Source organism: Ammospiza caudacuta, chromosome 8 (assembly GCF_027887145.1).
Source record: "Ammospiza caudacuta isolate bAmmCau1 chromosome 8, bAmmCau1.pri, whole genome shotgun sequence".
Lineage (NCBI taxonomy): Eukaryota > Metazoa > Chordata > Aves > Passeriformes > Passerellidae > Ammospiza > Ammospiza caudacuta.
Genome location: NC_080600.1, coordinates 18,176,414 through 18,201,481, shown reverse-complemented (window position 1 = coordinate 18,201,481; position 25,068 = coordinate 18,176,414). Strand labels below are relative to the sequence as shown.

Here is a 25,068-nt window from a genome sequence, read left to right as displayed (position 1 = left end):
TGAACAAAAAGAGCATCAAGTCCCATGGTTATCTGAATATGGAGTAGTTCACTGGGGTGGTTACAAATATATAAACATAACTGAAGGAATTATTCTGTGTCTTATGTTTGCAAGCACCCCGAATAAGGTTTAAGGAGGGAGATCCTTTAAGACAGTTCTCTGAAAACATGAGGAAATGAAACCACACGTCCATATCAGAAGGAGACAGTGGATTTAAAATAATTCCTGCTCTATTGGGTTCTGTGAAACACCTCACCAGAACCCCTGCCAAGGCTACTAATAAATAAATAATACACATAAATAAGTAGATGATTCATCAACTCTAAATGAACAACATAAAAAATAATGCAGCCATGGCAACAAATATTTTCTGCCTTGAGATAAAGTGTTCTCCAGAGGTGGAAAAGAAAGTTGGGTACTTAATTAGCTAGACCTAAAGCATTTCTCATAAACCACATTTTGTATTTTGAAGTCCGCAGAGGCTGGACTTCAATGCAGTTTAGCCATTGGTATTTCAAAGCCAACAAGGCTTCATGGCCACTTTGGCAGCTCTTATTTCACAGATGAAGGAGGTCAGGTAACATTTTTCAAAACAATTTCTGCCTGTCTAAGCAGAGAATTTGCTTGAGCTGGCAGCTGGGAGAATGATTCTCTTCAGGCTGGCCACTGCCTTAAGGACCTCATGTGTTCTGATATGACAATTCAAACATGTTGCAAGACTCTTCGAAGTTCTCGTCCATATTCAGTTGCCTCCAGAAGGATTTCTGCTTCTTCTGCAATTCTTTACGCACACACCTGGGGCACGGTACAGCCTTCACTTTGCACTCAGAGTGGAAGACAGCACCACAACTTTCACACCTGCAAACACAAATTAGTGTCAAAATGGAATCACAACATGGGACCAGAGCATGCAATGGGCAGCACGTGGGCTGTGGGCAGTAGGTATTCCTTGACACTTCTGGGGGCTCAAAGAGCCTTATGTTTCATTAGAGTGGTGTTGTAAAAGACACTGGTATGGCCACGCCTCTGCTGGTGTTAAGCTACTCAGGAGCACTAAGATAAATTGACTTGCATTCATTTTGCCGTTGCTGAGAATCCGTCCCAGCATTTCTGCTTCACAGACAAGTTTTTAGAAGGATCAATACTTATCTTCTTTGTAATTTGTACTCAGGTACATCACTGAAAAGACATCAACTTTGTTTTACGAAAGACAAGTCTTGCTTTGTTTGTAAATGAGGTGTGACTATATTACTTTCCAATAAGTTATAGTTCAGCAATTGCAGAAACAGATTCTGTGATTTGCAACAGCCATGATGCGACATATCTCATTGAAGCTCCAGTGGTCAGCTGTTCTGGAAAGAGTAAAGAACAGTCCACTTCAACAGCAGAAGTTGTCATTTCAAGCGTAAAAATGAAACAGAGGTAAGTGATGTTGTCTGCCTGTGTCCTATTGAAGACAACTGGTCTATGTTGATCAATTGATCACTACATTGAGCTATACTTCTGGCATGCAAAGCTGTGTTATTCTGTTCTCAAATGTGACATTAGGACTTCAAACAAATCAACTGCTCAAGCAAGATGACTGGTTTACTTTTGGGGCATTGTGAGGCAATGAACTTAGTGTCACAGCAGATCAAGTCCCAGATGCAGATGGATGTGGAGCAATGAAACATCTGGCAATCATGAGTGGGCTACAACTCAACGGTTGGACGTTCTCAGCCTTTCAATGGAAACATCTATCTGTAGTGACGAGTTGTCACTACAGCTTTGTAACCAAAAGAAAAAGTAAAAGGAGGACTGTCAGAGATAAAAAGTCTTAGATTTCAGTTGGATAATCATATAATAAAGTAACAAATCATGAAACTTTAGAGTAATCCTGAAATACAAACAGTGGGTGTTGGTCACCCTTGGTGATTCATCCCATAGGACATCTTGAAATGCCTTGCACTTTTTTTTCCTTTCTTGTAGACATTGTAGGCAAATTACTACATAAGAATCCAAGTGCCCATTAGTATAACTTGAGTGGGGTTTTTTTGTTGGTTTGCTTTGAACCTGATTTTCACAGAAATAAGGTTCTTGTCTTCAAGACTGTGAAGAGAAATTAAAAATGTGAAGAAAGAAAACCCCCAAAAAGTGAGAAGCCATAAGGCATGTGGTCTGACAATATTGAGAGAAGTCCATAAACTAACACAACCTGTTAGCTACATTGGCTGCATCTCACCCGTAACTTTTAAAAAAACTGTTCTTGGTCTGACTGAACTTAAAGTTTTATGCATGGCTCCAAACATGGTTTGAATTTTAATACCTCCAGAGCTTTAAGAAGGCTGTGCAGAGATTTAATGAGGTGCATTTCTGACTAGCTAAACTGACAAAACCTAAATATGAGTAAGAAAAGGCAGGCGAACATGGCTAAGTATAAAGCAGTATATCGACTGGCTTCCATGCTCTCTTGCAGTAAAACCTGACTGTTGGATTTCTCAGTCTAGCTACACTCTAAATCTGGTTTTGAATCAAGAAACTGGCTCATGCAGAGATATTTACAATTTCTGTGCTCAGAGAGTGCGTTATTGCCCTTATCCAGGGAAGCACATGCACACATGCTTAGGACTCACATCCCACTGATTTCTTTGGGATTACTGGTCTGCCTTCCATTAAGTGTGCTTACATGATTTGCTGGGTCGGGATCTCCACAAACAGACCCACTAATGGGCAAAGAAGAGACAGAAGACAGCAGTGTCTTTAAAACTTTACACCACTCTGAACTGACACTAATGGTGATTTTATCAAGCTAATTCTCCCTTGTTAGTCAGCAGTTTACAGTGACCTGGAAGTTGCTAGAGGGTAATGATTGATGAGGAGTGTAATTTTGTGCTCTCACATCACCACCCCCTATGCTAGTCCAATACTTCTCTACAGCATGCATGGAAACAACAAAACCTACCAGAAATTACTGCTGAAGTGGATTGAGCAGGATGAGAGAAGAGCCAGCACACCTGGTCTCCCAAGTCAAAGGCCATCAGCAGAGCAAACAAAGACTGATGGTGTTCAAATTAATACTAATTCATTTTTCAGAAATAAGGTCAGTGGAAAATGTCAACAGACATTTTTCCCATCGCTTAGAATCAAAACAGAGAGAAAAACGGTCTGAACTGTTATTCCTTAGAGCTGGTGCAGTAACTGAAGCTGTGCCCAGGACCCCACACTGTCAGGCACTAAGCAGAGGCAAACAGCCAGCCCTGATCTCACAGTCCCTGCAGTGGCACCCACCGCTGCCATCGTGGGTCCATTCTGGTGCCCCCTGACTGCTGCTCTGAAGACCCCTTTTCTGCCTTCTCTTGTGAAGGTTGAGCCCAACCAAGGGGTCCAGATGACAACAAGGCAGCAGCCTAGAGGAAGGGTGCTCTGAGTTGGAGAACAAAGCTGCCTCTAGCTCTGCTCAGGAACAAGTAGAGAGGACAAGCATTTCAGCTTTCACTGCATGCTTGTGTCCCCCTCACTGACAAAGTCACCAGGGCAGAGGGGCAATGCTGATCTTGCTCTGCCTTGGTGCAACTAGCAAGTCACTCCTTTAAAAGTGGTGGAGCTATACTACCCCAAGCTACCTACGCAGCTCTGCTTTTCCTCATATCAAATACAGTCAATCTTAACTGGCCCTGGAATGCCAACTGGTTGACCATTTCTAACCTCACTGTGAGGGATTCTCCAGTGAGACCAAAAACTCCACCATTATATTCCTTTTTAGAATATAACAAACAGATTGCTTCCTAGTTAATTCTGAGATCTAATTTTATCTCCACATGTGAATTTCACAGGGTCTTTTGTTGTTTTCAAGCCTCAGTATATTAAAATGATTTTATTTCTCTGGAGAAATAAAATATATTTTGTAGCCTACAAAAGGCTCACTTAATAGTTCACTACACCTACTTATCTTTCCCTTAACCCTTGTTGTTGTCATAGGTAATTCACAGTTCAGGTGCTATTTCTGCATCCTGACTTACTCTTTGTCTAGAGGCCAAGAAGTCCCAACATCCTTTGTGAGAATGCTATTCACCACTGATAATAAGCTGATGAGCCCATAGCCATTCAGGCCTTTCATGTTTCCTTCTTTAATGAATGATATTGTGACACTGCACATTAATAGCATCTTGCTATTTTTCAAACAGCATTTGAAGACTTAGTGAACACTGCATGTTGTTTTCACACAGACTTGCAGTCTTCTAAGAAGGCAGCTGAAATAGCTTCCTCTCTATTTTGGTGTTTTCTTTTTTTTTTCCTCTTTCCTGACCTAACTCAATTTCTGTTGAGACTTTAGAGGGTGTTTTATGTTTTAAGGATGTTTTACTTGTATGGAATAAAAAAATGCAGAGAATAATTCAGTCCTCTAAATAATTTCTATTGCACTGGTAAGTGTAAGAGAAAGGGCAAAGCTCTCCACAGCCAGAGAGGCATTATAATGCTCTTATTATTATCATCACTAGTTACAAAAGAAAAGGCTTTCTACATTAAAAGCATATAATCATTCCTTGTATGCTGCCAAAGTTAGTATCTCCCATTAGGTCTGGGCATTTGAAACATAGCAATATTTAGTAAATTGCAAGTTCTTGCATGTTCTTTCCATGCTTCCCATCTATTTTTCCCAGGATTATAGCTCAAGTAATTCTAGATGCTGCACAACCAATTGATTATGCTTATGTTTATTCTTTGTACTGCACCACCATTAAGGTCCCCTGAGCAGAATCAGGTGCCTGAAGTGGGGGGTACAGCACAAGGAGGCCTCAAAGACCTTTCACCTCAAACAGACAAAATGAAGCAGGGATGATCAACAGGTGGTCCAGGATGTCATCTGAAAGCCAGGTTTTTGGCTTGTAGGAACCTAACTGGTTGACAGACTTACCAATGTGACAGGTACAAAGGTGGGATGAAGCTGCTAGAGCCAACAAGGTTTATTAGGGTACCTTCAGTCCCTGCACAGGGGCTGGCTGTACAGATACAGCACCATTCCCACCTCACAACAGGAAGTGAGAGGTGAACTGGCTTGCTCAAGGTCAGCCAGGGGCTCCTAGCAGAGCTGAGAAGGGCAAAGAGCTCCCCTGTCCCATTGCAGTGCCATATTCACCCACCACCCTTCCTTTGTAATTTTATATATTAGCTTCCATTTTGTCATTTAAAAAACTCACTCCCTTTGTGCCAGACCTTGCACACCATTGGTCAAGTGAGCAATCCCTTGGAAGAAATTTCAGCAAGGATTTGATTTAGGGCTAAACTGTTCACAACTAAACTCTTATTTCCTACCACACAGAGTAAAAGCAGGATTAAATGGGAACATTCAGTATGTTTTTCCTTAGATGATGCTAAACATTAACCAAGCACCCAAAACACTAAATCACCTGTAACTTGGCTATTAAAAACCCCAAAGAGCAAACATACTGGCTGAAGTAAGCCTTGCCTGGGGATTCCAGCATGATCACCGTCCCACACTATGCACATGTGCCTGTCTGCAAGCATTTCTGAATTGCTCAGCTGTGAATATCATAGACAGGCCCTTCAAACTCTGAGCCTTTAGCAGAACACAAAGAAAAGGAAAAAGGACCAGCCTGTGTTCACTTACAATACAAAAAAAGCCCCAAAAGCAATCAATGCCTGACACACACGTGCAGCAATATTATTCCAGTTGCCTAGGAATCAATGCAAGTAGCCTGCCTAGGGAGGGATGCCCACATGGTAAATGAATGGAAGAAAGTTGGCACTAATATGACATTGATTGAACATTCTAGTTAAAAGCCACAGTGACATGAGGCAAGTAAAACCAACCTCTAAAGCTATTTCAGTTGTAAAAGACAATACTTGATGAAAAAGCTGGTATACTTTATTGTTTTCTGTTTACATCTTCCAGATAATATTACTGTGCTACCCTGCACAAACAAAAAAAAAAAAGACAATCTAGGCCAGAAGATTTTGATCAATTTTGACAGATTCAGGAGAAATCAAATTACCAAGAGAACTTAACATCTACTTAGGTGCCCACATTTCCTCAAAGAAGTGCTGAGCAGATCACTTCAGAGTGCTTTGAACCAGCTATCAGCATCTGATAAGCTAAGCTCTTTCAAAATTAGGTACTAAACTACTGTCACAACTCAGGTGAGCCCAGCCTGGGGAAAGGCTTTCTAGCAAAAGACAAGCCAATCAAAGCAAGGGGGAAAAATTATGTACTTCGTGTGATGCCTTTGACCTGTGCCAAGGTATTTCCTGCAAATACTGTGTACTGAATATTTCCGTCTCTCCACCTAACATCTATCTTGAGCTTGTCCAGTGACACAGCATCCATAACACAAAGCTGTAACTTTGCAAAGACTTCAGCATGCATACCCCCAGAGCCTTTAGTAGGCCTTGTCACTATGTGCAAAGTACATTCACAGGTCTTATCAGGATGGTGGCCAAAGATTACGGAGGCATCCAAGCTTGTTGATATAGTCAAGTCTGCTCTGTGGCACGTCTATTTTAAACTTGGGCCTTCTGGTTTGTCTCTTAAAAGGTCTACATGTCTCAACTGATCTGCAGAACAAATTAACTTAAAGTGAAAACAGTTTAGCCTTGATAAATGAATATGAACACAAAAGAGCAACTCTCCGTGGTTCACATACATCTACAGTCAGCATATGAAAGGAATGGATTAAATTGTTCTTAACAAGCAAGTAACTTTACCAGCAAAACACAACAAATTTAATTGCCTGTGAAAGTAATCATTAGGATGATGACAGGCAAGACCAAAACTTTATTAAATGGCTAACATAATCTTAATCATAACCATGATTGCTTAATTATCTGATGGGACAGAAAACATGTTTTAATAAATTCTACTCTCATTCCAAAGGTAATTTTCTCAGTATTCCTTAAGATTTAAAAATTGTTAAAAATTGTTCTAAGTTATAAAACAAATACAGCAACTACTACAGACAACAGTGCCACTACCCAGACTTCACTTCTGTTGTTTGGTCTTTTTTTTTAATTTTAGTAGGAAGAAACAAAACCTTTTCCTCACACTAGTGAAGAACAAGCAAAATCAGAGCAATCTGAGGAGAAGTGCCTGCTTGCTAATGGGCAAAGATAGCTCTAACAAGCCAATTTACAGTCAAGGATATTTAAAGTCATTGCACAACACCTGTAAATATAAAATAAGTGATATAATATGATAATTTTATATATTTACTCACTAAATTTTAGCCCGGGGCAAATTTAGCCCAAGAAATAAAATAGGAGGTAGATGCTCCGTTTATTTAAGTTGCCAGAACTCCAGCAAAAGCAGAGCTCAGAGAGTTTACATTAGCTGAAAATTTGGTCCATGAACTGTACAATTAATTCAAGAGGCTTTAAATAGTTCTCATGATTTAAAGCCTTCGAAAACAAGGTGAAATCGTGAAATTTTGAAAGAACTCTGATGAAGTATTATGTAAATATGGGTAAGATAGAAGAGAGGGGAATAAGGAACAGAAAAATCAAAGTGATTGGAAGAGGCATCAAAAGGATGGGACAATTTTAAAGAAATGGTTTAACTACTGAATTACAGCTTTCATTATGATCTGTGCAGAATGGCCACCTCCCAAGAACAGCCAGAGAAAGGATGTATCATTGAAAGCTTATGACTTTGTGAGCCCACCCTTGCATTCAAGGCAGCAAACTGTTGCTCTGCATTGTTGAGCAGGATGTAAAGAGCCCGCCAAGCACAGCCCACAGACCCGCTAATTAAGTGAACTGATTGTGTTTGTTTTGGAACCGTTTGCCAACAAAGGAATGTGTCACACTGATTAGTGAGAGAAGGGTATGTAATATATGTGTATTCAAACCCTGAGGAGTGCATAACCCAGGTATTCACTCTGTTTGCCCAAGGACTGACAAAAATGACTCTCAAGCAAATAACCAGACCAAAGAGAAACTCCAGCCCTCAAGAGGGGCCCTCTTTTTCTCTCAGCTGTATCTATCTAAAGAATACCCATCCTTCATAAATTCCCACTGAACACTATGCCAGAAACTGCTGAGAATATTTTGGAGAGAAACAATCTCTTTACCTCAAAGCTGACCTAAGAGACCATGAGGATGGAAAGTTTAACAGTCAACTGAGAACCACCTTGGAATTGTAATGGCCAGCTGACAGCTGTCACTCTTCTCTCCAAAGAGCAAGAAAGGTTAGAGAGGTAGCCAAAAATCCAAATGCCAGCTCAACACAGACATACATATATACACACACAAAGGCAGGCTTCACTTTTCAAACATGCAGCAAAGAGCTGAAGTTTGCAAAAGATGTCATGCACCCACTTTCAAGTATTTCTAACCTAACAGCCCAGTTTGCTGGTAGAGTTGATTGCTCAAAAGTGAACAAACATTCAAATGAAAAAAGAAAAATGTGGTCCTCAGAGTTCAGCAGCTCCTCTTTCCTCCTCAACTCACCAGCTTCAGCCAGGGTACCTGGCAGTCCACTATTGTGTACAAAATACGAGTACAGTGCTGCAGATAGCAATTCCAGAAAACCAGGATGCAGAAGGGAGTTGTAGGCAATTATCTCTGTACACTGTGGACTCAGAATAGTATAACTAAATCACAAATCTGAGCTGTTTTACTCAGAGCTCTGTATGACAACTGACAAGGAAATTTTGAATACATCAGAATTTTCAGGTATAACTGCAAGTCTTCACATGGACCTTCTAGGACTTGCCATCCATTTGCCAGGTTACTTTGTACATCCCTCTATTTCTAACTAGCCTCCTCACCTTACCTTGTCTTGTAGTGCTCAGTACACATACTTCAGAATCCTCTCTCATCTTCAAGAGATGGAAACAAACACAAAATCCCTCCACCTGGGCTCCCTCAATGCTTTGGAGCTGATAGAGCTGCACAGTAGCTTTACTGTACAAGCTCCTCTGTTGGCATAACTTGCCTCCAGAGCAAAAATATTGAACTGAAATAATAATCTGGTTAGCTCCATATAGGTGCATGTGTAGTAATGAGATGAGGAAACTAACTAGGAAGGGAATCAGAAAATGCTGGGGATAAAAAAGGTTTAGTATAAGGAATATAAAAGGAGTAAGAATGATGAGATAAGAAAGAGAATTCTTGGAGAACCTTTCATGCTGATTGTGTTTTAATTAAAACCATTAACAAAGACTGCTGTCTTTGGCATGACATCAACCATAACTTCACATTTGTGAAACATGAACACAAGTCCTTTCTGGCTTCTAACTCACACAAACACAGGAGCTAGAGCAGCTTCTGTTGGCTTGAATTGCTGACAAATTCTATTTGATTCCAGAGGGTTTTGAACTCTGTAATTGCAAGGTATGTCTGATCTCAGCTGAAGGGCAGGGAAACAATATACACCCAATAATGGGTTTGTGACCGAAAATCTCCCAGACAAATGAAATTTTAACGTGAACTTGTATTCTCAAATGTTCCTTCACAGTCTCATTAATCTTTTGGTAATATCTTCAATCACCTATTATGCAGTCTCCACAGACATCTTGTGTTTTATGCCATCTTAGTCTGTCTTTTAACTCAGCCTATCTCACCATGCACCCCATATGCATTCTTTCTTAAAAACTGTTTATAAACCACATATCATACACCTTGCTTAGCTTTTATCCACTGCTTTGTCAATACATTTTTTAGAATAAGACTCTGGAAAAACAATATGCAAACAACCTTTGAAACTCAGATCAGACTGAAAATCCCTTAAGAGTAGTCCTTGGTTATTTTTAATTTAACATCTTTGTGCGTGCAAGGGAACCAGATTCTTAACAAACCTTTTTAATTGTCTGGTCCTGATTGTTTCCAAAGGTGGGTCCTTGATTCTTTCCACTTTCAAATGAACACTTTGGAGAACTAATTACAATGACTGTATTTGAAACAGCCATAAAAATACTTGACTGTGGATGTCACATTTACTGTCTTTCTGTTAAGGGTGGAAGAAAGTATATCTCCTTTACTGAAAATCCAAGACACTACTGAAGAAGAGCAGTAACACTGCTATGTTGCTAAGTCTGCCTTGGCTTCCTGCATTTTGCTTCTAGGTTTCCCATGTGACTCCTGTCCCTAACCTGGCACCCAGTACTCTACAGGATCTGAAATAAAGGTTTTTTTGCTTAGTTTAGGACTTACATACACTTACTTTGCTGCCATCTGAGAATAGCAATATATTTAAAAAAAAAAATCTTGCATACACAGGGACAGAGGAATACGCAGGCAGAGCAGAGAACTAGCCAAAACATTTCATGGGGAAGACACTTCAGAATGGATGGCTATTGTTTTATAATGGATGATCCCTGTACATTATGGGCCCAGTGATACCAGAGAACAGAAAGATGTCTGTGATCGCTCCAGAAAAGTAATTTGGCTTTTCAGGACACTTTGCAAACTCAGAAGAGCTTTAATCACACTGTGTGATGATCTGGGGGTTTTCCCTTTCTGAACAGCTCTTCTGAGACTTACAGGACCTTGGGAAGTAGCACTTCTCATTTGCTTCCACATTTGTTCATGGTGGCCTCCCTGGAGCAGCAATCTACTGTAGCTCCCCAGAAATGTGTATTAGTGGAATCTAGTCCCTAATAATTTAAATAAAGGGTCATGAGGCTGAGAATCCTCAAGGCTACAACATGCAAATCAAATGTATGACTGACATTACCACATTGGAGTACCTGCTTGTAGAAATGTCCTCAAAGGGGTAAAGGATTTCTCCATTGTTGCAAATCTCACAGATGAAACCCTTTTGGCTACAAAGACTGCAGCTATACACATGAGAGGTGGCAAACTTGATCACCTTCCCCAAGAAAGGAGCCAGCTTTCCTTCAATAACCTGGAATGAGAAGACAATATTGAATGAACCCCACAGAAATAACCAGAATGACCTGAAAGACTGAGACAATACTTATTACAACAGAAATGTAGGTACATGCTGTTGATTAAAACAATAGGAAAGTTACTTCCCAACAATTAGAGCTTCATGAAAACACAAGTGATAATAGTAGTCACTGAAGCACCAATGATCTGAACATGAAAACTAATTTACTATCTCTTTGTAAATCTGTACATGGCAACAACAAAATATTAGTAGTTGTTTTAAGTACAACAATGCATTCATACAATAAGGCACAAAGAAGTAAATAGGAAACAAGTTTAAGGCTTCCACATTATCTCTGACAGCTATGAATACTGCCTTACAATTTTCACTTCTTCTTACTTTTCATGTGCATATCACAGTTTTGGTTATTTCTTTTCCTTCAAAGTACAAGGTTTTTTTGCATGTATTTTGTGAACAGAGTCCTGGCTTTAGTCCTTTAGTAGTTGTTTCCCACTGAAAACCATTCAAATATAATGTTCTGCTCCTTGCTAAAGCAAATAACTTCTTAGGTACAGTCTTGAAGAGGAACTAGTTTTGTTTTTTTTTTTTTTCCTTTAGTGTCTAGCTCTCAAATCAAGAAGTCCCAGAGAATCCTGCTAGACCATGAGATGTGATTAGCACTCCTCGTGTTCGTGTGGAAAAAATGACCAAACCTTAAACTGCTAACCACAACATTCATCTAAATTTGTGACTTGGAGACAATGCCTCAATAAGGGGTGCTATTCAGGCAAAACACTTTCCATTCAGATCAAACTTCTAGAGATTTTAAGGAATTCTGCTGCTGTAGGGAAGAATGAAGATGGAATAAGGCCCTAAGCGTATATTCTTCTCTTCTGGGCTTCCTGTGGTCTGAATGGCAGCTTGCCAGATTAGCAATAGAAATGTATCATGGGATTTGATAGCAACCTCCTGTAAAAAGGAAAAGAATGCAGTAATTGCTGACTGAAGAGTTGCAGGGGGCTGTGCCCTGGAACACAAGAGTGGGGAGTTTTACACTTAAATGAATGTCAGTTCAACCACCCCTTCCCTAAATATGGTAACGCCACTTGTAATTTGAGTTAGGTGTAACCAAATCTAGAGAAAGCAGAGATACCAATGCAAAGAAGAACAATAGAGAAGCAAAGGCCAGGTAGTAAGGAAATAAATTTGTGTTCCAGGGCAACTTTCTGCCCACTAGCCAAGAAAGCCAGTACTAAAAAGTACAAGTGGAAAAGGAGGTGCATGGGGAGTGCTGGTGTTGATGGCAGTGAATGGCACGGGCAGAAATGTGCCCCTTCCTTGCCTTCAGCTCCAGCCTGCTGACAACACCTGCAACAACAGGAAGCAGCAATGTTATTGCTACTGCCGCAGATAGGACATCTGCTCATGTCAGAGGAAAAATGACGTTCCTATTGCATCCTGATATAGGAAGATCCCCTTCAACCACATATAAACAATGCAGAGAAGCTGCTGCATGAAATACGAAAATGAAGCCATAGTTCAAGGCAGTGATACTGCTAACCTTCCAACAGATGGTCAGAAGGTAATTTAGATCCCCTAGGCTAGGGTTTGTTTTCCATGTTGAAGGAAGAAATATTTTGCTTGCGGACTCCACAGTTACAGAGGGGAGACACAGAAGTTGACAATATTCAATAAACAGAAAGAAAGAAACCGTGAAGCTACCCAGCTAGAGACAAGGCTACAGTCACCCTCCAAAAACCCACTTAGGCACTAATAGATGAAATGGACATACAAAGATAATAAATAAACCACAATGCATACAAATTTTCCAGAGAATTTTCATGCTATAGGAGTCACCTCAGGCCACAACTGCTCAGCTTAAAATGCAGGCTAAAGGTACAGTGTAAACAAACTCTCTAAATCTGAACTAATGTCACTGTCAGCAACGATTTAAAAGTTAAATATCTGAATTGAAGTAATATTTTATATAATGTAATGAATACAATTATGATAATCTATTACCTTCCTAAGCTCTGGGAGAGAATTTAAAACTACAAGGAACAAACACTTTCCTGTGCTGAAGTGTTCACGACCTAAGCAAGACATCGAGTGGGCAGCTGCCCTGAGGAGATGGTGTTATTTGTCCCTCTTTATTTGTTTGTATGGCTTGTTGTAGCACTGTAGTGGGTGGGCTTGTTACTCTGGCCACTGCAGACACATGAGGAAGATAATATCTTCAAAGAGCCATGCCTGCCAATTTTGCAATGTGAATTACAGGCTATTTTACTGTATTATAGGAGGAAGACAAAATGCAGCATCAAATCGATGTTATCACTGGTTTTAGCATCTGGAAATTTTGTGTTATTTTGTTTCATCAGAGACCTCAAGGCTATGCACAGGATGATTTTTCCTTGCAGCCTTCTCTCATTCCTGTTTGCAGCTAATAAGAATAAAACCCTCATCTCCATTTATGCTAGGCAAGCAGAAAGGAAGAATCCTATTTGCTGTCCCAAGTCTACTTGGCTGTCTACTCACTGCTTTGTGGTAACAGTTTCACAGTGAGTGCTTTATGGCATGGGAAAAGGAGCACAGAACTTGTCATTAAAGGTTTTAAAACTTCTCCTGTGATTGCCAGAGGTCCAGAGTTGGTCATTTTAGACATCCCAGAACCATGATGGAAGAGTCTCAGGATCTTCTCCCAATTGTTGCTAGAATCTGATTTTGAGTTTCAAGGAAACATAAGTGATAAAGAATAGAAGTGTGATAGTCAAATGTAATGCATTATCCAGATATCATGGAAATTATGGGAGGAAAAGAAAGACCTCAAGAGGCTGTCTTGGCAGAGCCACTAATATTTACATCACTCTTTACAGCTGTATCTGTTCCTAAAGCCTTCAGTGACGAAGACTTCACAGCCCCCATGCAGTCTAATCCAGCACATGTCTGTTCTCACTGCTGGAGTCACTCCTAAGCTTTGACCTGAACCTTTCCTAAGAACATTTCAGTTTACAAAATAAGTTTACAAAACAGAGAAACTGTGAAATCACACACTACAAGCTGTAGAAAAGTACATCACACTTCAGAAGTGTGGTAGCTTAGCATAAAACTAAGTTAAGAGTATGCCAAAGCAACAGAAACTGAAGTTTTTACCCTTGACTTATCTCTTCAACATAGGGGATGTCTCAGCATAGACCTGGCAAAGGATTAAAAATATATGCCTGTCTCTTAAAAAGAAAAAAAGCATCAAGCTTAAATTAAAATTTTGCTGAGTTCAGATTATCTTCTACTTACAGCACACATAAAGAGCAAGGTCTGTTTCAAATCCAAACTCTTTGTAGAGCAAGCAATTGTTTAATTGGTCAAAACTATGGGTGAGAGGTGGTTAATGATGGCATCCCAGTCAGCAAATGACAGAGGGTACAATGCAGCTTCTTCTTCCTTAACTGGCCAAGGAATCCATTCCAACATCATTGTGGACACGGGGCCATGCTGATCACTGCTGTACCTGGAATACATTGGGCTACACTACTTGGTGACAGCAGAAGGAAAACAGTTGTGTCCAGAAGTCCAAAGCAAGCTGTATCTCTGAACAGCCCCAGTGTTCAGATCAGAACCACTGTTCATCTCTCTGGATCAGGAAAAACATTTCTCTAAGCTTCCACAAGACAGAAAGTCATGGCTCTGCACACAGCTCCTGCGTGTGTCACATCAGGAATTGTATAAAAATACACACCCACATGTACATACATAAAAGCGAGGCCCTGCCCTCAAAGCACTTACAATTTAAACCAGCAAAGCAAACACTGCTTTTTACAGTAACTGCCACATATCTTCCACCTGAAATGGGACAAGCTGTGTTTTGGAGGAGCCTCCCATACAGGTTCCCTGCCCAAACTGCACACCATCCCTCTGGCCACAGTTTGGCTGCAGGTGCCAGGGCTGCCAGGAGGAGAGGACAAACCAGGAAATCCAGCAGGAGCAGCTACCTGCCCCACTGCCCAGGCTCCTGAACACAGCTTGGGAAAGCTCAAGCTGCACTGAAGAGCAAGAGGGGAAGGCAAAGACTTGTCTGCAGCAATGGGAGAAACAAAGGGGGTAAAGTATCTGAACATGTGCTGAAAGGGTGGTGGCACAATTATTTTAGATGACTTCTGCAACAGAGGCCTCTCATACAAGTCAATATTATGAATAAAGGCAAATTAAACTTTCTTCTTGGTATACCTTTGTGTTCAATTGGGGAGCAGTATAATTCTGAAGAAACAAATGCACAGAATAAGTGAGGTGAGGGGGGAAATGCAGGGACTGCCAAACACTGGCAGACAAGCCAATGCTGGCAAAGGCTGCCAGAGTCTGTACGGTGGGAAGGCAGGACACATGCACTGGGTTGTGATTCCTGATCCACCAGGAAGACAGGAGATAAAAGGCAGCAGTGGCTGTGCTACAAGTTGAAGTCCCTTTGGATACATCACATTAATATGATTATGAGGGCAATGTGTGATCATTCAAAGCTTAATTATTTGTCAGGAGAGCTGCTTGCCCCCAGAGGTTTCCTGATCCTTCATTCAAAGACTGGAAGTTACTCATAGTTCCCTTGCTCTATCAAGGTGGTGTTTTCACAAACAAATGGATAGTCAGCTGTCCCCAGAGAACAACAGCTGCAAAGCCACAGACCAGAGCATCCACCAAGCCAGATCGGCCCAAAATGCATATGCAGAAAAGGGCTATTGCTCACGGACAACTTTCAGGAGCAGCAGGTGTTTCCCAGGGGCCTGTGATCAGAGTCCCTGTGTCCAACCTTCACAAAGCATTTCTGAGCCCACAGCACAGCAGTCCCCTCATTTCTGGCACAGGCTGAGTTGCAGCTCTGTCCTGACTCCGTCCCTCATCCTGGCTCCCTGGGCTGAGCACAGGGCAGGCAGAAGTCCAGCTCTGAAGGCCCCACTGCCCAGACCCAGCTGTGTCTCCATGCAGCACAAACCTCAGCCCCCATTACACACAGCAGAGAAGTCAAGCCACTTTGTCTTCCCTGTTCAGTCAACAAAAACTCCCTGTATGAGAACCTACTTCCCAGCATGAAGGAGAGTTGCACAAACCAGTCCCATGGGAGAGCAATGTAGTGAACATGGTGTTGCAATATATGCTTTCATATTAAAAACCAAACTAGAAAAGTGGCCAAGGGAACAGAGGTAGAACTTCTCAAGTCTGTTGAGAGTTTTAACCCAGAGATGGTAACCTGAACTCATGACTTGTAATAACTTTCTGTTTGGGCAACAGAGCAAGAGCAAAAACTAGGCATTAAAAAGCCCTATTACAGAACTAGAGTTTGTTCCTGAGAGTTCAAATTCCAAAATACATTAATAGAAGCCTCTAGCTGGAACTAACTGAAAAGCAATCACATATTGATTAGACAAGGAAAGCATGGAAGACCCCTCCTAACTCAGACTGTGTAATTTCCACAGATGTAATAACCCAACCACTTTAGCAGGAACTAGAGGGGAGATGTGTAGAAACAGAAGGACAAATGAGTTAGCTGTAATCCACCAGTGCTTCAAGTAACACCTGCAATAGCCTTCCACCCACCCAGGAGATCAGGGCCACAGAAATACCCAAACTTTGCATCATGGCCACATAAATCAGCACTGAAGTCTATCAGATATGATGAACTTTCTGGACAGGAAAGAAAAAACAGCACAGTTTTCAGACATTTCTGAGGTCAGTGAGTGTTTGTTTTGAGGGCAGGGCTCCTGTCAGCATTGCTAGATAAGAAGCAAAAGGTACTGAGTAAGATCTCCATCCCTGCAGGAGTCTATGTAGTGAATTTGAGTGAAAGTCATCAAAACTCCTACCCTGTCTGTGCATTTTTACCAACTTCTAAAAGTGCAGTAGATGTTTACCTAGAATGGAGATCATAAATATCTTTGATCACCTACATTAGGACTGTCAGAAGAGACAGTAAAAGAAATACAGCTTGCTGAGCTTTCAGATACACCGTTTTGCTCAATGTGAGAAATTGAAAAGGTTAAGAAGTCTAGATTCTCAACAGTGTCATGGTATATTACAACCACATAAAGTGTTGCTGGATTAAAATACTTCATAAATTAAATTTGGCACCCAGAGTAATTCCTACGATATGATAATAAAAGAAAAATCTGACACAGTCTAAACAAAAAAATCCCTTCTTAAGATCCAAGATAATGGAGAATCAACAGATGAAGGATATTTTAACAGAAGCTATCCAGAATCTAAGAGTAGGAAGATAAATCTATACACATGTTCGGGTAGATATTCTGCCAGCTCTTGCACAAGGGGCAGTCAACCAGAGGCATCATGTAACGGTGTGCCTGTAAACACTGTCAGTTCACTGTGGCTAAGTGACCAGGGAATAAACACAGAGATGGGAACCTGTGAAACGTCCCCAGCACTCCTGAATCCTCAAATTGAGACCTAAAACTTCCTCAGGTATCAGAAGCACTGGAGGAAACTCTGGTTATTATCCTCATAAAGGAGAACCTGCTGCTACTGCTCTGCCTAAGAGCTTGGCCACCAGGGTTAAGTATTCCAGGTAAAGTGGTAAAAAGACTGTAAAACTCAGGTTCTGTATTCCTGCCACTGAGAGACAAGCTAAATTTGCCAAATGGCTTTGTGACCTCACCCTTGTAAATCAGCTTGTTAATCATTATCGTCATGGAGGCGATAAAGTTGTTTTATGAGGCAACACTGAAGCAGTAACATTAACTACTTATGCAGGGACTGGTGTATTTCTCTGCAGATAACACTTATGAGAAGGTACTCTCTTTAAAGACACAGGTTTGCTTCATAACCTTCTTTTGAAGCACTGAGCAATCTGTTGCTCTTATTCCTCCAGTCTGATCCACATGTCAGACACAAGTGATGCCTGGAGGGTATGGGTTAAGTGATATGAAATCCCTAAAACACCTTGAACTACAGGTTCACATCTAGACTGGATTGTCCTGGCCTCTCCTCCTGACAGAACAAAATTTATGATTATTTCTCAAGGCCAGACACACACTTGGCTCTATCTGAGAGACAGACATAGACAGAATTTGCCAGGAGGCACTGACGCAATGCAGAAGAGACATGAAAGGCCAAGAGGCACTGAGAAAATAGAAGGGGTGGTGGACATGAAACTCATTCATGATCCCCAATTACATAAATTGAAGAGATATCAAGGACTTTAATTCATAGAAATAATGTCACAGGCATGTCTGGCAGAAGGAAGCTACCTGAATGAGCAGTTAACAATTGTGCACAGCTTTCCACCATCCTCTGCAGAAAAGGTTTCTGCCCCCATTGGTTGTTTTCTTTCTACCTCTCCAGAAACAGCTAGTCTGAATCATGCCTTTTCCTAAGAAATTCAGAGGTAAGTTCCAGCTTTGCCTGGACTTTAAAGCACTACAGAGAACATGCTTCCTGGACCGAATGAAAGGCAGATAAAATATCCTGAAGAGACTGTCTTCAATTTATCACTTGGATGCTCACTACCCTCCAAATTTCACCAGTAGAAGCTTTGTGGAAGAGGACTAAACATTCAATAATCTTTCTTCACCTCCAGGACACATGAGAAATATGCTTTTAAATGAACTACCAATGATACAAGAAAACAGGTCTAGAAACAACACTTTTAGAATGACTGTCTGACTTTGTTAAAAACTTCTTACCAGAGAGATACCACAACAGTCCAGTGCTCAGAATAACTGTTAAGTTGTTCCTAATGCCTACCTCAGATCTTCTGCTATAGTCAGGATCTTTACACTCTACCTCCTATCCTTACATTGCAACATCTAGTTCAGAAACCATTTTCTGACAAATTCTCCTGTTTGTCACAAGTCAGGACAAGCAAAAGTGGACCGGGGGTACAGGAAAAATACAATTGCCTTTCCCTGTTTGTTTACTGGATAACAAGCAGGTATTTTCTGCATTGATTAAACATGCAAATTAGGCATTAAAGCCAAAATGGTAAACGCAAGCTCTGCCCCACAAAGATTTCAGTGTGGTCAGGACTTCTGTGATAAAAACACAGACTTGGAAACAAGCATGCTACAATATGCTTAGCTAAGGATAGTATAAGTTGCAGAGAAAATAAAGGGAAAACATTCCCTGGCTAGGAAGTTGCCAGTCATTTATATCTAGGGAACAGACAATGCTTGTGGATTGCTAATTTCCTTAAGAGAAAAAATCCTCTTCCGTTGGCCAGATTCTTAACACCACAAAAAAAAAATTCTTGTTATAATTTCAATGCACAATTAATCTTTAGTTCAGAGGAAAAGGAAATGGAAGGAGGAAGGACAATCATGAGGTAAAAGTTGCAGAGAGAGAGATCAGATCTTTTGTGCAATATACTAATCAGCTGGTTTTCCTTGCTCCATTTTGACTCCCAGTCACCTCTTTCAGACTGCCCATCTTGTTTATTTAAATTACAGGTGATTTAAGGAAAGAATGATCTCTTACTGTTTGTGTGCATGCACACTACAATCAGTCACTGTGCACTGCTATACAACAAATTAAAAAAAGAATACAGCAGTAACTTCAGTAGTGACAAGCATGCTCTGGGTCCCAATCCCAGCTGCTCCCAACAGCAAGAGTGCTATCATCCCACCCCACCCTCTCCCTCCTCTTCCCTTTACACCCTCCACAGTCCCTCTCTGTCCCAAAAGCCTGTTCAGCCTGTGATACAGGTGGCAGCAGGGTGGGCAGGAGAAGGCGAGCCAGGGACTCTGCTCACCCACTACTGAGACACCAGCGCACATTGTCCTGCACTAACTCATCACACAGGGCAGAGAGCAACCCAAAAGGAAACCCTGCAATAAACACTGCAAAGAACAAAAAGAACCCCACAAAACCAACTGCCAAATAAATCAAACTAAAGCAGAGGAAACTAAAGGAGTGAGATTTGAATAAACAGAAATCAGAAGCCCCCTTTGAGTCGTTTGCATCAGGCAGTCTGCACTGATGGCAGAGCCATTTGCTGTTCACAGTCCTTCTGGAGCAAACCCCTAAATATGTTTCATTTTAATTTGCTATTAGAGAGATACTCCACAAATTAGCCCCTAACTAAAACAGGCATTGGGAAGAGGAAGAATTACAAGGTCAAGAGCAAACACTGCTAATCTGACAAGCACACGTAGGCAGGGGGCGAGGTGAAGATGGAGTTTTACATTGGCTGGGGGAGAGGAAAAACAAACTGGTGACAGTTTAAGTCAATTTATAGCAGGAGACAGAGAGGATGACAAGGTTTCCCCAAGCCCTCCCCCACTCTTCTCATTGAAAGGAAGAAATGCCAGAAATTTCAGCAGGTCTCTGGATGCAAGCTGACACAAGTGAAGAGGAGATGGAATTGTCTCAGTATAAACAACATGCCAGGAAATCACCTGTGCCAGCTCCCCCACCAGCTCTGCAACAAGACTCACACTCACTGTGCTTCAATCATCTTTCCTCCTTTCTCCTTCCCTCAAGGTTTCCAGGCAGCTACATGCCAATTTTGTCACACCCCAAGTTCTCCTCATCTTGTTGCAGGGATGAATTATAGGTTGTTTTAAGAAAAAGGTATTCAAGCAAAGGTTAAAGGCTGTTCTAATCAAACAAGGTTGAAAGAGTACCAGGAATTTGGTTGGTAGAAAACAGAAAGCACATTACTTAGCTTAAAAACATACGTGACTCTAAATACAGAAGCAAATATGCATTCAGGCAGAGAGTATATGTAGACTTTTTAAGATTAAGCAAGCAATTGCATGCAGAGATATTAACTGACTCCACATGCCCACTGAGCAAGATGTTATTTCATGAGTGACAGCACAAAATTAGAAACTTTCCTGCCTTGCATAGGACTGGATCTGGGCATTTTAAGGATCCATCTCTGAAGGATTTTAGAACAAGAAAGCAACATACCAAGAAAATGGCTAGGGCTACTCTGAGAAAAAAACTCTGTGAGTATGAAGTATATTTAAAAGAAAAATCTAAAAAAAAAAAATATATTTTCTTCTCTCATCCAAGCAGGTAGCCCTGAGACACTATTTTATTTCTTAGGAAATCTGTTTTTTCAGGATGCTAGTCCTGAAGGAACACCCAGCTGGCTCTCCCAAATCATCATTTTAAGTGAAGTAGAGCAATGAGTTCAGAGCCCAATCTTTCAAACTGCTAATCCACATCTCCAGTAGTGGCCTTTTCATTCTGCACAGCAGAAAATAACAGAAGAAACCTGTTTAGCACAAGGCAGCAGAAAAAGGGTAACTTATATTACTGCTGCTGCTTCTACAGGCTGAAAAAAATTAAAGTATCTCTGGAGATCTCAACTCAAAAGCTCCTGTGAATCCCTGGCACCATTACTAGGTCATTTTAAACAGAATTTCATTCTAAAAAGCCACACTTAGCCCAAGAGGCCTAGATTACATGTTCACAAGGAAAAGGACTACATGTACTTAAAAAGGACTACAAGTATTTAATAAACCCTGTTAAAAATTCTGGTTTCATGCAGTGCTGGAACCAGTCCTACCATTACAAATACCTACTAAAGATCTTGCTAGATCTCTAGACTTGCCTGCAATACCTAATTCAGATGAACTTGTCTTCCTGACAGCCACCTGCCAAAATGCTCCTAACCAGCTCTTCATGCCCTAACCTGGCTGGCTCTGCCCTGCTCTCTGCCTGAGAGCCACTCTGAATGACAGCCACTCCCTTCCCCAGCAGAGCTGAGGTAAAAAGGAAACGCCAGTACCATCACTGCCATTACCACTGATTATAACCAGAGCTGTCAGCACTTTGAGAATTACACACACTCAGGGAATATCAGCTAACCTGAAGCTTCCTGTTCTGCTGAAAGGCAGCTCAGTGCTGGCAACCCCCAGGGAGTGACAAAAATAAATGATGTGCCAGGTGCTTTAGGATGACCCTGCCTGAGCAGGGAGGCTGGACCAGATGACACACTCTGGTGTTTCCAACCTCACCCATTCTGTGATTCAGTGATAAAGGAGCCACAGCCACAGGAAAGTAGACAAGCTGTTTAACTGCTGCTTTGCTATCAGATCTTTTAATATTTATGAAGATAGATGCTGTATGTTTTTCCCATCCTAGGACTATTGTCATATTCCTCTGCTAATCTACTTAGTTTAGAACACTGTCAGTCAGGCACAGCTCATAAAGACAGCTACTGACATTATGCCACTGTAGTCTAAGATGTATCCTTACATAATTCATGTAGGCAAGTATCTGGTTTTATTACATTGGTAGTAACACACTGCAGGACTCACACCTCTGTCACACACGCTGTGTCAACCCTTGCTTGGGAGGCTGGAGCTGTGAATCAATGTTTTCCCAACAGTGCTGAACTCTGAACTGTGGCTGCTATGGCACAGATGATGTGCCTGGCATTTTGCTGCCCTTGTTGAGCACAGTCAGTTCACACAGAGAACTGTGACAGACAAATCTTCAGTCATCTCAGCATAGCCAGGCCTGCCCAAAACCTAATTCTCTTTCTCATTTTCCACCTCCTGCCCCTTAAGCAGAAAAAGGGCTTGCCTAAAATTGAAAGAATTTGCTGGTACAGCTACATAGGTAAACCTCTTTGGTAAATAGAAGCTTAAGATGATACAGCTTATATTGAATCACTGAATGACACAAATGACAGCAACAGACACTCTCACTGATATAACTCAGTTTGCACTCAGGATTTCACAGGCTCAGGTACATGCACCAAGAGCAGGAGGGTGTTTGTTGTGTACCAAATTCAGTAATACTTCTGAAACTACAGCAAGCCCAAAGCATATTAGCCACCCCCCATTTTTTTTCAATCAATACAGCCACATGCACAGCCTCTGTGTGGGTTAGATGCTACATCCCATCCTTTTACTGTATCAATAAAAAGGAACTGCTGGGCCGGGACACCACCACTGATGGGCTTGGAATTCATCAGGCTGTATGTTACCTATCTATACTAAGCATCTATCAGCAATGGTATGGGGACTGAGTTACCAGAAAAGAAGTTTTACTTCTGAAAAAAACCAGCAAGTAAAAGGCAAAAGAAGTCCACATCTTGCATTCTCTGCTATTGTTGGGACTGATGAAACAACATGTCTAAATCAACCCAAAGCTTTGCATGTATAAAAATAGTAGAAAGAGCATCTCTGATCTACTCCTTCACTTCTGTCTAGTAGGTGCAATGAAAGTACAGCATGGGTAAAAAGCCTGGAGGAGTGAAGGAGATCTAATGATTTCCTTAGAAATTAGATTTCTTCTTCTAAGACTTTCTAATCCTAATCTAACAGTATATTAGGCTCAAATCAGGTAGAACTTTCATTTCATTGAAGCTCATTTTTATTCCCCACACTCTTGTTAGGAAGCCTTATATGCAGAAAAGCTTGACCAGAAACATTAAGATTTCTCAGTGAGGAATGTTTCTGTGAGACCAACAGTGCAGCAAGCCCAAAATGCTCCCAGGAGCTGTAATCAGTGCTGGGTGTAATCAATGTTCCAAACGTCAGAGGAAGCTGAAATCATTGATCTGTCAGTAGGGGAGACATCTTCCTAATCCCTTCAGTATAGTATGTCTAGTCTGAAATCCTATAATCCCTTTATTTTATGTACTGTAACTGTGGATATTCTCATTATGGATACTTAATCCTCTCAAGGATGATACATTTCTGGCCTCAGTGACACTATTGTGGCATTAAACTCCTCATACTCATTGTGTTTTGCAGAGAAGCATTTCCATTAAGGATTCCATTGGATTTTTATGCATTCCTCATACTCACTGTGTGATCTGTGCCATATTATTGTGAGAACAGGGCTCTCCTGTTCATCTTTTCTCTGCACTGTTCTTCACATTATTTGTAGGTTCCTCTATGGGTAGTCAGGAAAGTTGATCTGAAGTCAATAATGTTTTAACTAAATTTCAACAGATTAGTTTATCTACAATGTTAAAATGGACAAATTATACTATATTAAATCTGTGTATGGACATACACATTCAGAATGAAAATGGCCTTAATGCAATTTATGTCACTTTGTTTCCAAAGTAAATGGAGATAAACCAAATGAAAGCCACTTATATTTTGAATAACAGTATTTACATAGTGATTTAATGTAATTCAACTCATCTTTTTAAATTCCCATATTTTGTCACCTCATTATTTTTCCCTGAGTGTTCCTGTATAAACAAGTCTTCAAATTATCATCTTTTTAAATCTCCCATCTTGCTCACAATTTCCATCCTTGGCATCCAGTAATTTTTGCCCTTATGTGGATCCTTTTCATTTTACTCTATCTTTTAGAGTTGGTATAACCAGGACAAAATAATTAGCATGATTAAGAGAGTTTCTACAGTAAAGACCATCAGAGAATGACAGAATGTGTAAGGCTAAAAGGGCCCACAGTGGGTCATCTGGATCAACCTCCCTGCTCAAGCAGGGTTACCCCAGAGCATGTGGCACAGAACTGTGTCCAGGCAGTTCTTGAATACCTCCAGCAGAGAGGAAAAACTCCACAACCCGTGGCAACAGGTTCCCATGCATGGTCACTGCAGAGTAAAGTTCTTCCTCATGTTCAGGTGGAAATTCTTGTGCATCACTGCAATAAGTTTTGTGCACTTGTCTATCTTGCTATTTAACATTAAAAAAGGCAAGACATTTGTTAACTCTCTATGGATGAACTATCTGAATCAGGAAATCACCACCATAGTGCCTTCTAGTCTTTTACTTCAAAAGCTCCCATCAACATGTTACGTAGTGTAAGGAGCCAGAATTACTCTTTATAAGAAATACAAGACTTGTCTGAGTCAACTTTGGTGCAAACCAATATTTAACAGTGTAAAAACTGTCAGTTTCAATACAAGCAGCTCCATAATCACATCTGTAAAATCTAAATGGACAGTTTTTAACTCCTGTTGCACGAACTCTGTCCATATATGCACAGAAGTATCAGTAATGTCAGCAGAGAAGAGTTCACACCTCCAGCAGGTTTAGGATGAAAATATCCTGGACTGTAACAGCACATCATGGTCCATAAAACAAATCCATTTTTCAAGTATATTACGTCTGCTAACACCAGCAAATTCAGGAGTGAATACTTGCTTCCTAGCAAGAGGAGATCTCCCTCTGGAAAGCTTTAATTGACTGGAATAACCCTGGATAAACTGTCTAACAGAGATGCAGAGGGTTATGGGCAATGCAGGGCAGATGACACGAGGCTGCAAAGACAAACAAGTGCAGCCAATGAGGCAGAACAGCAAGCTG

General features: G+C 40.9%; 1 protein-coding gene across 1 annotated transcript in view; it reads right to left on the bottom strand.

Annotated features, from left to right (window-relative positions):
- Nucleotides 1–405: 405 nt before the first annotated feature.
- Nucleotides 406–25,068, bottom strand: part of PLEKHM3 (pleckstrin homology domain containing M3) — a 63,868-nt gene continuing 39,205 nt past the window's right edge. The window contains exons 6-7 of the mRNA XM_058809844.1: nt 10,683–10,840; nt 406–858 (exon numbers count right to left, since the gene is read on the bottom strand). Coding sequence (XP_058665827.1) covers nt 681–858; nt 10,683–10,840 — 336 coding nt within the window. The 3' untranslated portion in view covers nt 406–680. The remainder of the gene's footprint in view (nt 859–10,682; nt 10,841–25,068) is intronic.